This window comes from Rhinichthys klamathensis, unplaced genomic scaffold (genome assembly GCF_029890125.1).
Source record: "Rhinichthys klamathensis goyatoka isolate OS25496 unplaced genomic scaffold, OSU_Roscu_1.1 h1tg000514l_1, whole genome shotgun sequence".
In the NCBI taxonomy this organism is placed as follows: Eukaryota; Metazoa; Chordata; class Actinopteri; order Cypriniformes; family Leuciscidae; genus Rhinichthys; species Rhinichthys klamathensis.
Genome location: NW_026606994.1, coordinates 485796 through 502821, shown reverse-complemented (window position 1 = coordinate 502821; position 17026 = coordinate 485796). Strand labels below are relative to the sequence as shown.

The following is a 17026-nucleotide window of genomic DNA, read 5'->3' as shown; positions in this document are numbered from 1 at the left end:
GCAATATAACCTCAGAAGAAGAAGTTTTCTCCGTCAACAGGATCTGGACCAGAAAACTGGACTGCAGGATTACAAGATTCTTTGAGCGTCACTAACAGTTTCTGGACTCCTTCAAAACGAGATCTAATATCTCAGATCATCTGTTCTGGATTACTTACTTTGGAGAGCATGATTACTTCCAGAGCTGGAATACTAGAGACTAATCTAGTTTATGTGTGCAAACTCGATTACATGGGCGAATCCCTCATGTGAACGGAGCCTAATTCGTTTTTCTGCAGGACGTGCGTTGACTTCCACAGCAGCTCGTGTTGTTTATGTGGTCGTTCTTTCGGCAGACACAAAGAATTCGGAATGTTCACAGTCTAAGAACATTCTTTTGGAACATATACTGTCAGGAACTCCGTTCTTCCTGCTGTTGGTGTGGAGTTGAGTCCCATGGCTCGACCCGGCTCCGGGGTTCTGGTGTCGCTGGGAGGAGGATACTCGTCTCAGAGCATGGCACGGGTGGTGGTTTGGGAATGGATGAACGAACACGGCCGATGGAGGCCGTACAGCGCCACCGTTTGTCATCACATCGAAAACGTCCTGAAGGGAGACGCTCGTGGGACCGTCATACTGGGACAGGTGGATCCGCAGCTCGCGCCGTACGTCATTGACCTGCAGTCCATGCATCAGTTCAGACAAGACACGGGTGAGTCACGGACACACACGGCAAGAAAAATCACATCACTCCGCTGATGCACTTTTTCCTGATGTTTAACCATGAAAGGTGTGCTTTTGATGTGTGGGAACTTTAGTCAGTGTTTAGGCTAGTCCAAACATTCACATTCAATTTAAATCCACTTTACATGCACTGCAAAAGATATTTTTCTTAAAATGTATCAAATTTATAGTGTTAGTTCACCCAAAAATCGAATTTTCCCATCATTTACTCAGCTTCAAGCCATCCTAGGTGTATATGACTTTCTTCTTTCAGCCGAACACAATCAGAGTTATATTAAAAGATATCCTGGCTCTTTCCAAGCTTTATAATGGGAGTGAATGGTGCCTGAGTTTTTGAAGCCCAAAAAAGCGCATCCATGCATCATAAAAGTGATCCAAACGACTCAAATCAGGCCTTCTGAAGCCATGCGTTTGTGTAAGAAAAATATCCATATAACTTATAAACTATAATCACTGGCTTCCGGTAACAGCCGTACGCGAGTCTAGTTCCGGCGGAGTGACCTCTGACCCGACGCATAACGATTGACCTCTGACCCGACGCATAACGATTGACCTCCGACCCCACGCATGACGAGTGACCTCTGACCCGTCACATGACGAGTGACCTCTGACCCGTCACTTCACGAGTGACCTCTGACGCGTCACATGACGAGTGACCTCTGACCCCACGCATGACGAGTGACCTCTGACCCGTCACATGACGAGTGACCTCTGATCCCACGCATGACGAGTGACCTCTGACCCGTCACATGACGAGTGACCTCTGACCCCATGCATGACGAGTGACCTCTGACCCGTCACATGACGAGTGACCTCTGACCCCACGCATGACGAGTGACCTCTGTGAGTGACCTCTGACTCGTCACATGATGAGTGACCTCTGACCCGTCACATGACGAGTGACCTCTGACCTGTCACATGACGAGTGACCTCTGACCGGTCACATGACAAATGACCTCTGACCTGACGCATAACGATTGACCTCTGACCCATCACATGACCAGTGACCTCTGACCCCACACATGACCAGTGACCTTTGACCCGACACATGACGTAGGATGTAGGAGTAGCGTAAACTCAGGTGACAGTCGACTCCTCTCGCGGTTCAAACAACAAACTCAAGCTCCTCCCACATTTCTCTTGAAAAATTCTCGTTTTAGACTCCGGTGTTTGTTTTACTCGATCCTCTGCGCTTCTGCATTCATCAATACGTGATGCGTCGCGTCAGAGGTCATGCGTCGGGTCAGAGGTCATGCGTCGGGTCAGAGGCCATGCGTCGGGTTAGAGGTCATGCGTCGGGTCAGAGGCCACTCTTCCGCCGGAACTAGACTCGCGGACGGTTGTTAACGGAAGCCAGTGATTGTAGTTTATAAAGTTATATGGATATTTTTCTTTGCTTCGGAAGGCCTTTATTAACCCCTGGATTACTTTAATGATGGATGGATGAGCTTTTTTGAGCTTCAAGGTACCATTCACTCCCATTACAAAGCATGGAAGAGCCAGGATATTTTATAATATAACTCAGATTGAGTTTGGCTGAAAGAAGAAAGTAATTTACACCTAGGATGACTTGAGGGCGAGTAAATTATAGGATTATTTAAAAAAAAATTCACTAAACATCTTTCAGTGGTGTCAGAAAAATAATCTTGTATTCCCTTTGAATTAGATTTATTTTTCTGACACCATTTGTAGATATTTATTCTAGTTTAAATCATAAACTCACTTAATTTTGACAGTTTAAATTTGAAAAAAGACTTTCAATTTAGCTTCTGAAGTAAATGTATCTTGATTTAAGAATGTTTAGATATTCAAAAATACTTGGTAAGAACTTTGCATGTGAAGTGCATGTGAATTGAATGTGAATGTGTGAACTAAATGACTAGTTGTCTAACCACTTACTAAAGTTCCCACACATCAAAAGCACACCTTTCAAGGTTAAACGTTCAGAAATAAGCGTCAGAGATTGCCTGAGAGGTTCTCGTGTGCTAGTAGTGTTCACGCTGCATTTGAAGTCAACTAGATGAACAAAGACAGCTTCAGGGTTTTTGACTTCTTGGAAAATCTGTGCGGTTCCAACCAAGAGCTGATATTCTCTGAAGACCATCTCTCTCTCTACACACACACACACACACACACACACACACACACACACACACACAGACAGACACAGATCGGCACGTCCCCAGGGCTCTCTGTTCGCATGATGCCATTGCCGCTGGCCACTGTTTTCCCTCATGAGAGAACATGACCTAAAGTAGAACAGTTCAGGGTTAAATTAGGACACATGGGATGCTCTGTGGAAAACAGAGCTGTGTGTTATTTTGGTGCATGTTTGTGTTCATTACAGCACATCTTTTAAAGATGAAGTGTGTCATTTCCGTGGAAATAACATCACCAGATACAGAAGTAAATATTCCCACAGATTTTCTGTCTGCAATTGGTCATAAACAGAGATAGTCCTGATCCTAAACTCGGTTGAGTCAATGCTTCTGTATCAATCTCTGAACATTTAATGTCTTTTCCATGTGACTTGGATGCGGGTGTCTCTTTCTTCTTGGCTTCTTAACTAGTTTAATGCAGCTTAGCTAAGTTTTGCTGGAGAAACAGCACAGTTCTGGTACTAACCAATAATAACCAGCATGTCAATTCAAAACTGATTGGGTGCAGGAAGGTTTTTTAAGTGGAAGTAGTTCATCTGTGAAAGGAAAAGGAAAAACAGGCCACAGACTCTTCTGGATATTTAGGCCTTCCTGCTAATCCGTAAAACCAGACTAAACTTAAAATGAGAAATCAACGTCTCTCATTGTATGACCTCTGACTTTGTGGTTTCTCTGCTTCACCAACTTCCAGATGCTGCCTCTCTCTCTCTCTCCCTCTCTCTGTCTCTCTCTCTTTCTCTCTGTGTGTGTGGGATGGGTGGGTTTACTTGGTTATACTTGTGGGACAAAATTTTCCCCAGAAGTGAGCTAAAACTGACTAAATCTCCCTTTGGGAGTTTTTAACATTCTAAACATGCATAAAGTTTTCTGTTGTTGTGTTAAAGCTAGTAGTCAATTTAATCTAAAAACATTAAAGGGATAGTTCACTTTGAAATTAATTTTTGATATGTTTTAGCTTGCCTCAAGGGCATCCAAGATGTAGGTGTCTTTGTTTCCGCAGTAGTTTCAATTTTGATATTTTTAGGTCAAACCGTTCTTGTCTGTCAGTCATATAATGCAGGTCTATGGTCACCACCTCAAAGAGCAGCACAGAGAAGTCCAAATTAAACATGATTTAATGACTCGTAAATGTAAGTACACATTGATGGCGCAAGCGCTGGAAGTGATCTCTCGCGCGTGTACGTCACTCATTGTTTACACAGAGATTTCGGACGTTTTACCTTTCACTGTGAAGATCTAAACATATTTAGATATACAGGAAATCGCAATGGAAGACGATTTCGGTATATCAACAGACAACGTAGAATTTATTTCAAAACCATATTTATTTGAACCCGAATACACCGGGGCTTTCCGCCGCTTGCCGGCGCTTGCCCAGACCGAAGCGCCGGCGCCCTCAGATCACTTGGACGTGGCTGTGATTACAAGAGGTAAAAACGATATAAATACTGTTCGTTTTCTCACACAAACCGCTCGTTTCGTGTCTTAGGCCATCAATGTGTACTTACATTTACGAGTCATTAAATCATGTTTAATTTGGATTAAAGTGAACTATCCCTTTAAATCTAAGGTACTTTGTCATTTAAAAGTGTGTTTGTGTGGGTTTGCCCCATGGTTATTATTGGGAACAAAATCTTTCCTAGAAGTGAGGTAAATCCAATAAAACCTTCAATTTGGGGGCGTCTGCATTTTGAAAAATGATTAATATATTAAGCAAATTATGTTTTTTAGTTCTAAGGAAGCAGTTTTCTTAGTGTGTTCTGACTGGTTACCAGGATGTTGCTATGCAGTAGCTGGGGTTTTCTTATTGGATGCCAGGGTGTTGCTATGCAGTTGCTATGGTGCTTTGGATGGTTGCTAAGGCGTTGCTTTGTGGTTTATATCGTGTTTTAAGCATGTTTTTATTCAGTTGCCAGGCTTTTCTAAATGGTTATTAGCATGTTGCTATATGCAATATCAAGTGTGTTCTGACTGGTTAACAGGGTGTTGCTGTGCTTTGGATGGTTTCCAGGGCATTACTATGTAATTTCTAAGGTGGCTTTAAGCATGTTTTATGCAGTTGCTACGGTTTTCTAAATGATTATAGCATGTTGCTTTGCAGTAGCTAGTGTTTTCTTATTTGTTGCCCGGGTGTTGCTAAGCACTTGCTATGGCGCTTGGATGGATGCCAAGGCGCTGCTATATGTTTTTAACTGTTTTTACATAGTTTCTAGGGTTTTACTTTCTTTTACATTTTTATATTAGGGGTAGAGGGTGGGGTGTAGATGTGGTACTTGTAATTTTTTTCACTGTCCTCTGTATTTGAAGTGCTATGCAGCTGTGCAAAGGCAAAAATGCAGTAACTACATGTTGTCCAAATTGAGTTAACTTATAAGTCAAATGCAGGTCTCTTAGACTAGATGGGTTTGACTGAACTTTGATCAGAAAGATGAGGTCAGATCATTTAAAATTAAATAAGAAAACTTTAAAGATAAGACATTTTGTCTTGCGTGTGTGAAATTTTGGACCACTTAACACTAAGTGTAATATTCTGAATTGGATGTATGCATGCTTATTTTAGGTGTCCTGGTTCTTCCAGATGGAGCTCTCTTAATAGACTTAGTGTTCTGAGATTCGTGTGTGTGTGTGTGTGTGTGTGTGTGTGTGTGTGTGTGTGTAGGGGTGGTGTCCCTCCCTGACTGCTTGGATCTGTCATTTAGTTTGAGGTTTCCTCGTGTGCAGTAAGTATGCAGTATGGTGCTGTCTCTAATAAACAGCAGCTGGTCACTAAGGTCATACTGACATCGCTCAGCCCTGGAGAATTCCTTCTTCCTTCAGCCTTGTGGGATTCATGCGGAAAATAGTTTGATGTGAGTGCTGCTCGTCTGGGATTGCCGGGTGACTGGTTGCCAGGGCGTCACTGTCTGGTTGCTTTGGTTTTTGTCAGTTTTTTTTTATGTCTTCATGCAGTTCCTAGGGTTTTCTAAATGTTTTTTAGCATGTTGCTTTGCAGAACTGTAGCTAGTGTGTTCTGACTGGTTGCCAGGGTGTTGCTATTCAATTGCTATGATACTGTGGGTGGTTGCCAGGACTTTGCTATGTGGTTTCTAAGGAGGTTTTAAGCATGTTTTTTATTCAGTTGCCAGGCTTTTTAAAATTGTTTTAGTGTGTGTTGCTATACAATATCAAGTGTGTTCTGATTGGTTGCCAGAGTGATGCTACAGAGTGATGGTTACCAAGGCGTTGCTATGAGATTTCTAAGGTGGTTTTAAGCATGTTTTATGCAGTTGCTAGGGGTTTCTAAATGATTTTAACATGTTGCAACCTGCTATGCAGTAGCTAAGGTGTTCTTATTGGTTGTCAGGGTGTTGCTCTCCAGGTGCTGTGGATGGTTTGCCAAGGCATTGCTATGTGGTTTCTAATGTGGTTTTTGGAATGGTTTTATGCAGTTGCGGGTTTTTCTTATCTTTTTTTTAACATGTTGTTATGCAGTTGCTAGGGGGTTCCGGTTGGTTGCCAGGGTGTTGCTACGTAGTTGCTATGGTGCTTGCATGGTTTCCAAGGCGTTGCTAGGGGGTTTCTAAGGTGTTCTGGGTTCCTTCTATGTGCATCTGTGGATTTTTCTCCTGTTTTATGGTCCATAAAGGTAAAAATGGTGCCTCTGATCACTTAGTAAAGTAGCAGCACACTCTCCTCAACAACACACAGGATTTGAGGAATCATTGGTGTCTGGAGCACAAACGCTGCAGGATGACGCACACACTCAACTTTATCACTTACTGTTAGAGGTTTCATCACATGTCTAATTAGGAAAGACTGGAGAGCGTCTGGTCTGTGTGTGTGTGATGAACGGCAGTGCAGATGTGATTGTGTGTGTTTGAATGGGGTTTGATCTCTGGCCAGACTCAATCGGTCTGTTTGTCTCAGGAGAGAGTCTGTGGTTTTCTGCAGCGCTGTAGATGTCTTCTCTTACACGTCTCATTTGCAAAGTGATACTGCAATGATTTGTTTTGCTCAATGGACTGGACGGAGATATACAGTGTTGTATTCAAGGGTGCGTTATAAATCTCATCAGCCAATCAGTGCTAAAAAAAGTTTTTAAATCAGGCATTTAAATCCTAACTAACCAGTAACGCAGCCTTTCTATAACACAAAGAGTACAGCGTGGTGCTAACAACGCCAAAGTCATGGGTAAGATTCCCAGGGAATGCATGAGTTGGAAAAATGCATAGCTTGAATGCAATGCAAGTCGCTTTGGATAAATGCATCTGCCAAATGCATATGTGTGAATGTGAACTTTTCAGGAATGTCATCCACTAAGCCTTAAACATTGTTGCTCTGATTATAAGAATGCATATTTTTGTCAAAGATGACTTTCATTATTTTCTGTTGTTCACACATCTCTCTGTAGGTACTTTATTTTAGCGACTGTGGTTTTGCTATAGGAGGTTGTATTATTATAAATAGTAGAAGTATGGATTAATTAATTAATTAATTATTTTTAAAATAATTTTTCTTTTAATTTTAAATCAGTGTCTGTCTGGTATACATGTTTATTATTTTAATGGTGTCCGTCCATCCATCCGTCCATCCATCCGTCCGGTCGCCGTCCGTCCGTCCGTCCGTCCATCCATCCGTCCATCCATCTATCCGTTTGTCCGTCCATCCATCTGTCCATCTGTCCATCCATCCGTTTGTCCATCCCTCCGTCCATCCATCCATCCGTTTGTCCATCCGTCCATCCATCCGTCCGTCCGTCCATCTGTTCATCCATCCGTCCATCCGTTTGTCCCTACATCCGTCCGTCCGTCCATCCGTCCGTCCATCCATCCGTCCATCCATCTATCCGTTTGTCCGTCCATCCATCCGTCCATCTGTCCATCCATCCGTTTGTCCATCCCTCCGTCCATCCATCCATCCGTTTGTCCATCCATCCGTCCATCCGTCCATCTGTCCATCCATCCGTCCATCCGTTTGTCCATCCGTCCGTCCATCCGTCCCTCCATCCGTCCGTCCATCCATCTATCCGTTTGTCCGTCCATCCATCCGTCCATCCATCCGTCCGTTTGTCCGTCCGTCCGTCCGTCCGTCCGTCCATCTGTCCATCCATCCGTCCATCCATCCATCTGTTTGTCCGTCCATCCGTTTATCCATCCGTCCATCCGTCCATCTGTCCATCCATCCGTCCATCCATCCATCTGTTTGTCCGTCCGTCCGTCCATCTGTCCATCCGTCCGTCCGTCCATCTGTCCATCCATCCGTCCATCCATCCATCTGTTTGTCCGTCCATCCGTTTATCCATCCGTCCATCTGTCCATCCATCCGTCCATCCGTCCGTCCATCCGTCCATCCGTCCATCCGTCCATCTGTCCATCCATCCGTCCGTCCATCTGTCCGTCCATCCGTCCATCCATCCATCCATCCATCCATCCATCCATCCATCCATCCATCCGTCCGTTTGTCCATCCATCCGTCCGTCCGTCCGTCCATCCATCATTGAATCCATTAAGAATTCAAAATATTTACAAGGTGTATTGTTTAGCAATCTACGGAGCCCCTAAAGGGACATGGTGAAGGAAAAAAATATGAGATGGAGAGGATTATTTGCCACTGCTTTTACATTTTCTCGCAAAACATTTTCGTTCCCCCGAGAAATCTTGTGTTCATGCAAAAAAAACTCATCCGAACAAAAAAGTTTTGCAAGCAAATTCAAAGTTTCTCGGGGGAATGCAAAACATTTGCGAGAGAATGAAAAAGCATTGGGATTTTTTCTCCATCTCATTTGGATGGACATCACCATGTCCCTTTAGGGCCTCCGTAGGAATCAGTGTTCTTGCTTCTAAAACTGAGCGTTCTGCTGGAGAACGAATCTGTATGTCAAGTCAAGTCACCTTTATTTATATAGCGCTTTTTACAATACAGATTGTATCAAAGCGCTTTCACAGTGATAACATGAAAACAATATAACAAAGTTTGTTTCTAAAAGAAAATTGCGTCAACGTCCACCTTAAGTAAGGCAGATCAATAACATTATTGAATATTAAATGTAATATGTAAACTGCAACAGGCGTCACACAGCTTCATTTGAATCGTTTTTCCGCAGGACACGCCCACAGTCGCCGTTTCTCAAGTCGCCTTACACACATTACACACTGACCCTGACAAACACTACTGTCATACACATACTCTAATTATAGTCAGCGCCAAGCTAATATATAGTGTGACTAATTGTTTGTCTTTAATTAAAACAGAACAGCCTGTGGTCTCACTGATTGGCCAGCCACAGCCTGGCTCATGAATATTAATTAAGTTATGTGATATCTGATTTGCTGAAAGGCAGATGTTAGTGGGTGAGCTTTAGCCAATAGTTGGATTAGTGCATGAGGCTTTAATTCTGTCGAGTACTAAAGCAGCCGGTTGGCAGATGCTCCTGCAAGGTCGTGACGTTTTTGTTTTATGCATCTGGCTACTTTTTGCCCTTCATGCTGCTGTCCAGAAAGTAGAGTTTACAGTCATTTCTAGAAGTTTTCTGGATCAGGTATGATGATGGCTATGCCTCTGATTGACTGATTGTGTTGTGTATGAGTGTGTTTGACTGATGTTTCGGTTTAACATTCAGCTGTTAAGATCCCACAGCTCTGTTTTGAGCGTGAGAAACTCATTCGTGCTGATGTAAACTCATAGGCTTTTGTGGTCACAAATGTGTTAGTGTGTTATTTAAATGCAGGTTTGTGTTGTGTAAGTGTTTTTTTGTAGGGCATTTACGTGCATAGAGTCTCATTCATCCGTGTTCTTACTGAGAATGAAACTTATGTACAGGTAACATCTATGGCAGCAGTTTCCCAGCGAACGGTTGAAAAGTTTGGTGTCTTTTGAAATTAAATTAATACTTTTATTCAGCAAGGACACATTAAATTGATAAAGTCACCGTAAAGACTTTTATATTTTCATTTTTGGTAATCGACGCCGATACAGAGTACCGATACCTGTATTTTCATTGTATTTGTAATTAAAAAAAAATATTGGGTAGAGAAACCAAAAGAATGTTAATCATATTAGTTGGCTTAATTCTATAGCAAATAGATATTTACCTCAGTTATTTTCATGCATAATAATGCCTGAAAAAATGTACTGTAGGAGCTTCTGTTACTTTCACTGTTCATTATATTCTATTCAGTATTCAATATCTTTTTTTTTATCTTTCATTACAAAAAACAGTGCTATGTCGTTTTTTTTCCAGCTTGGTCTAACAGTAGTTTTCAGGCACAGAAATTGAATAAAGTAAAAAAAAAAAAAAGGTAAAATAACACTCCATAAAGTCTCCATGATATTACGTTTTTTGGCTTTTAGAATGATTATGTTAGTCTTAACCTATCTATAAGTTAGTTATCTATAAGCTTATGTTCTTCAAAACAATGACAACATTCACATTTTGAAGATATAAATCACTTCCTCCAATATGGATCAGTGATTTTGATGACATCACTGCACTTCAGCTTCTCATCAGATTTTCTGTCCAATCAAAGGCTCTCTAGAATCTGAAGCTCCGCCCCCTACACTAAAAATAGTTGCGGCTGAAGTCGGTCACTTGTTCACACATTTACTAGGGTTTTCACCAACGTCACGTTCTGGGCGGTAACCCGGATGCGCGGCCATTATGGAGGCACTCGGATGTAAACAACAGCATGGATTGCACTGTTTATGTACTACAAAACACATTGTTACACTAATAAACCACGGAAAAAACACGTGGTAGGTGCGAAATCATATAGAGAAGGACTTAGTAAGCAGGAGAGAGCGCAAAATTTTGACAAACTAAAGTTAATATGTGGTAAAGCTTCTCTAGCCCGTACTGCAATTATTCCTTCTATTTCTTATCCCGACATAGGCTACGTTCAGATTGTCAGTCCAAAAAAGCACATCAAATCCGTTTCAAGCTACATCCATATGTGGTTTGAAATCCTATTCAAATCACATATCAGGACATCGACTTCAGTCTGAACGAGGATGAAAGCCAAACAATGTTGTGTTGTTGCAAAGAGCCGGACGAGCAGAAAAGTATTATTTCTGAAACATATTTTGAAACCGGCGCAGACAAGAGCGCGGAGAAAAAGCTAACAGCCTCCTACAGTTCTGCAGCTCAATACGCAGTCTAAACAATGCTGGGTTGTTTTAACCCAAATTTGGGTAAAATATGGACAAACCCAAATGTTGGGTTAAAAATGTCATTTCAAATTTTAACCCAACTTCAACTCTCACTTTCAACTGTAAATTTTTTAATTGCATTTTTAACCCAACATTTGGGTTTGTCCATATTTTACCCAAATTTGGGTTAAAACAACCCAGCATTTTTTAGAGTAGTCCAGCGCGGCGGCTACACATTTCCATGTTGTAAAATTTAAATAAGACGACATTTCTATTGCAAATGCAAACCCCTCCATCAACGCAATGTCAGTGCCATATTGCCCAAGAGCTGCATGGACACACACATCGGATCTGAACAGTTGCGATACACAGTGTGGACATCATTTTAGATCAGATTCCAATCGGATACAAAGATAATCGGATTTGGACTGACAGTGTGAATGTAGCCATAGTTAACTACGTCAACATTTTAGCCATAGTCAACGCTTCATTTACACATGTGGCTGATGAGCTGATGCTGTGCCTCTCTCAACCACAAACGCCTTCTTTTGTCAGTTTTTTGCACTCTTCTCTTTAACTTTTGGCAGTCTATAGAACTCGAAATGTTTTTTCCCGATGCGACCGATTAGTACAGACCAAAACTCGACCATTTTTCAGCAGCAATAATCAGCCAAATTTTTTGAGTTCAGTGGCATTGTTTACGTTCAGTGCCTCCAAAATGGCCGACTTCCGGATTGATGACGCGTAGTGAAAACCCTCTATTTTCTACATGGTGAATGGCACATAGTGCACTATATAGGGGATCGGGAACGATTCAGACAGTGTAAATATCTTTCCATTGAGGCGAATGAAGTCTGGTTTCACGCGAACCGCCTCAGCTCCGGTCCAGAGACACGATATACAGAGCGGATCATATGATCGAGTCGACGCGGACCACAAAACGTATCGGACCCATTGAGTTCGGCACAGAATGCTGTATTTTAAAGCGATATGGAGGAGATTCGAAACTATTAGAGATTAAGAGGAAACCAGGGCTCTGGCTGAGCTGTGATATAAACCAAACGCTATTGGCTATTTAAAAAAAGGGGAGGAGCTGCTCAATATGTCCCGCCCTCTCTTCCCGTTTCAGTGGAAATTCTGTCAACACATTGAATAACGCTGTTTTACAGACCCCAAACTTTTGGAAACACACGTGCATGTTGAAGCTGCTGGTTAATTTCTGCACCACTAATGGCACCAAACCATATAGACTAAATAATGATTGTTTTCTTCTGCTCCGCCTCTTATCTTCTATTTGTCCGACACACAGGTAGTCCCGCCCCCACACTCACGCCATTGGTCGAGTCAGAATATAGACACATCACACGCTGCTGATGTAGGTGTCATGTGTGTGTTTTACAGGCCATCTGACAGATGAGTTGTTGAACTTGCAGGGCAGTTCATTACAGCAGCCTCTTCTTTATTCTCATCACGTTTGCACACTGAAGCATTTTAAAACAATTAACCTGTAAAGGTGATGTAGGAGAGCCAAGACGCCTCCTCTCTCTCTCTCTCTGGTCAGCACTTGTCTTGTCTTGACTGGTGGAGTGAATAATATCAGCCAGATGCTTTTTGGCAGGAGCTCCCCATGCGGCCGATCCAAAATGGAGTAGCGTAGGGCCACAGTTTCCACTTTGCTCATTAGGAATGACAGCCAAATGTGCTCTTAGAAGGATCTGCAGTCTCAAGGTGAATTATAATCAGCCAGGACACGCCATGTCCTACGCTTATTTTACTTTCTTGCATGAAGTTTGACGCAAGATTATTAATGTTAACTAAAACTAAAACCAATTTAAAAAAAAAAAACATATTTGTTACATGCAATAAAATAAACGTTAACTGAAATAAAATAAAATATAAAAAGTGTAAACTCTAATTTTCATTTAGATTAACTTGAACTGCTAAAATAACTAAAACTTTTATAAAAACGAATAAAAAACTACAAATATATTTTTTAAAAATCGAATAAAAATTACAAATACATGCAACAAAGTTTCTAAAACTTTTACTAAAATTAAAATAAAAAGTAATATTAAATATTAATTATGATAATACAATAAAACTGGTTTGTTCTGCTTAGCAACACATGTACTAAAGTTTGCCTAAAGCAATTTTAATGCTGCATTTATTTTAGTAATATTGTAATATTTGAGCAATATTGTTTTTTTTTTTTATGTCTATTTTTTTATTGTTTGTTTTTTATTTTAGAACTTAAACTAAAAGAAAAGAGAAATATTGCCTTGGCAACTATAGCCTATTTTATTTCAGTTAATGTTTATTTTATTGCAAGTAACAACAATGTCTTTTATGGTTTTGGTTTTAGTAAACTAGATTAACCCTGATTCCACTATGATTGTTTCATTGCTTATCTGACATGATTTGAATGCAGTGAAAGGACTGGCTCCGCCCCCAGATTGTTTGATTAGAGGCTCCGCCCCCATGCAGTGTGTGGGAATAGTGGAGGTGTTGAACTGCTTTGGTTTATCACGGGGTTTTCCACCGAGTGTGTGTGTGTGAGAGAATGCGTTCTGGGTTTTTCTTGCAGGAAATACAGTGGTCTTATCTGAAACACTCGACACCAAAAGCTGCATCACAGCAAAGCATCTACTGTACCCTCTGAGTTTACTGTAGTACATCATATACTGTGTGAATCTGTTTAGTCAAGTGGGCATAATCGGCGCTGACGCTCACACACTGGGCATCACAGGGGCAGCGGACACTTTTGTACCAACTTCCTTTGGCGCAGGATGGTCACGATGCATCTACACGTGTGTGTGTGTGTGTGTGTGTTTTGGGTTCTCTGCAGTCATGGCTTAGAGCTACAGTCTTTTAAGTCCTTGTTTTCTGCAAGCTCTGCAGGAACTCTGCTAACTAGCAGCCTCGCAGGGTTCACATGAGCAAAGCAATATCTGTATCGGTTACAATGGCGAAGTGATTTGTATCTGCATTCAGATAAAATCAGATGTGGAGTTTGTCCAAACTGAAAGGTCATTTTACATTCCCTTTGTTAACATATAGCAAATTCTGGTTTATTATCAGATCTGATGACACAGTCCGATATATTACAACAATATTAGAAGGACCCATGAGTTTTATTAGTAAATTTCTTAGTAAATTCTTTTTTTTTTTTTTTTTACCTGATAAAATATTTTAGAGCTTTGCATAACAAGAAAAATATTTATTTTTATTAATTTACTTGACTTTTCCAGATCTAGAAATTCAGAAATCTAATGTAAAATTGGGCTACGTCACATATTGTTCAGTTGTTGTTGGGTGAATTAAAATAATAATAAATGTCTGTAATATTTATAATTAATATTATTTTATAATATTGTATATATCGTATAATAAAATAAATGTTAATTAAATAAATAGATACAAATAAATAATAATAATAAAGAAATAAAATGTAATAATAATAAAGAAATAAAATGTAAGAACACTCCAATTTAAATTTGCAACAAATGCATCAATATGCGAAGGCCCTTTATTAAATGTTTAATACATATAATTAATATTATTTTCTATTTTTTTTTTTTTACTTTAGTAAAATGTTCAAATATTCAAATATAAAAATACAACAATATTCGAAGGCCACACAACTTTTCCAGTCGTTCGATATATATTACTAAAATATATATTGTTTTACTTTCAGGTACTTTAGAGCTTGGCATTACTAGACTAATGTTTGAACTGTACAAAACATGTATAAAAATTAATGAAAAAGATTTTTTTTATTATTTACCTGACTTTTCAGATCTAGAAATCACTATATATACGTTCAGTCAGATGTTCTGTGAGCGAGTCTTAACCAGAATACTCTGACATCGATCGGATGAAGCCGTGAGACGAGCCCGAGATGACGACACACGGGCCGACAGGACGAGAGGCCGGATGAGCGAGTGTAAAGGGAAAGTGTGAGGTTTGGGTTCAGGGAAGAGGACAGATGAGGATAAAATCATCGCAGGATCCGACGGGATGTGACCAGAGCATTCAGGAAGGACATGGAGAAAGTGTGTGTGTGTGTTTTCCTTAACTCTGTGTTCAAGTGTTGGTCTCAGTGGAAGAGAACACAACATCCTAGTGTGTTTGTTTGTGTGTGTGTGTGTGTGTGTGTGTGTGAGAGAGAGAGTGTGTGCGTGTATGTGTGAGTGTTTGTGTATTTGTGTGTGAGAGTGTGTGTGTGTGTGTGTGTGTGTGTGTGTGTGTGTGTGTGAGAGAGAGAGACAGAGAGAGAGAGAAAGAAAGAGAGAGAGTGTGTGTGTGTGAGAGAGAGTGTGTGTGAGAGAGAGAGAGAGAGAGAGAGAGAGAGAGAGAGAGAGAGAGAGTGTGTGTGCGTGCGTGTATGTGTGAGTGTTTTGTGTATTTGTGTGTGAGAGTGTGTGTGTGTCTGTGTGTGAGAGAGAGAGAGAGAGAGTGTGTGTGAGAGAGAGAGAGTGAATGAGAGAGTGAGTGAGAGTGTGTATTTGAGTGTGTGTGTTTGTGTGAGAGAGTGTGTGTATGAGAGTGAGAGTGAGAATGTGTGTGTGTATTTGTGTATATTTGTGTGTGTTTGTGTGAGAGTGTGTGTGTGAGTGTCTGTGTAAGTGTGTGTGTGCAAGAGAGGGAGTGTGAGTGCGTGTTTGTGTGAGAAAGAGAGAGAGAGTTGTGTGTGTGTGTGTGTGTGTGTATTTGTGTATATTTGTGTGTGTATTTGTGTATTTGTGTGTGTGTTTGAGTGTGTGTGTATATCTGAGGCTGATCACTATATATTCCAAATAAAGTAAAACCTCATCAGAATTAGGGCTGTGTGATTTATCAAAATCGTAATAAAATCTCTAGGCGAACGTGCGATCTCTAAACCGCAGGATCTTTCCGTCAGCAGGTTTACGTTACGACATGGAAGAGAGCCAGAAACCAGGTGAACAATAATCACCAATTTGCGAACTACACACCTTACAAGAGTTATTCAAATATATAGTGCCTGCAAATATCATCAATAAAGCCGGCTTCCAAAAAATGATACAGGCAAGTATGAGAAAGGAAATATTGTTTCAAAATCGTACTATTGATTAATAATCGTGATAGTATTTATTTTTTTGTCCATATCACCCGGCTCTAATCAGCCAATGCATCGTAGTGGTTCACTGTTGTTCCACTAACACACACACAGCATCTTTATGTATGGTGTATGGTGTGTATGTTCACGTTGACACACACATGACCTTGCTGTAAGTCACATTGAGCCGGTCGAGTCAGAGCATCATGATTAGTCCTGCGGGAAACTTTCATCCAGTCATGCAGTTCCAGGAAACGAGGAACGCCGAGATCTGTCGAGTCGACTGTAATTCTTGTTATGCAGCGCATTTCCATATCCTATCATTTATGGGTTATATAAGATACAATAATAAACTCGCTTTTTTTAAACATGTAAATCACATTAGTTGGTGTTCATATCACAATATGGCAATGAATGGGTGGATTTTAAATAATTTTACTACTTTTATTTGGCGGGATGTTAAATATTCGGATGTTTTTTGTCTCTAATTGAAATGCTTCAGTTTTCCTGGAAATATTGTTTTTCTTTTTATTATTTTGAATATTCTTCAGCAGTTACTTCCTCTCAGAAACAATATCCTGTAGCATAACATTCACACGCTCTTACGTGTATGGTCAAGTCCACAGGAGAATATGTCCAGAGGTACAAGTAAAAGAAGAAATAAAAATTAATTAACAACATTTCAAATAAACAATGTGAACAGAACAAACATCAACTTAAAACAAAACATGGGTTGTGTGTACAAGTTCCCCTGGCAGTTATAATCAGAGTTAGTTCTGTTCTGTTAGTTCAATAAAAAGTTCACTTTGTAATCTCAACGAATATGTAATTTTTTCCATAGTGTAATATTTATAAAAGCTTGGGTTGGCTTTGCTGCTATACCAGTAATATCTGTAATAAATCAGTCCCTCCAGGATTTCACGATTTTTTAATGTGATTTTTG

At 40.5% G+C, this 17026-nt stretch overlaps 1 protein-coding gene across 1 annotated transcript in view; it reads left to right on the top strand.

The window, feature by feature from the left end:
• Window positions 1-415: 415 nt before the first annotated feature.
• The window catches only part of dtx1 (deltex 1, E3 ubiquitin ligase), a 49149-nt gene continuing 32538 nt past the window's right edge, over window positions 416-17026 (top strand). Inside the window, exon 1 of the mRNA XM_056238282.1 lies at window positions 416-691. Within this exon, the coding sequence (XP_056094257.1) occupies window positions 436-691 (256 nt within the window). The 5' untranslated portion in view covers window positions 416-435. The remainder of the gene's footprint in view (window positions 692-17026) is intronic.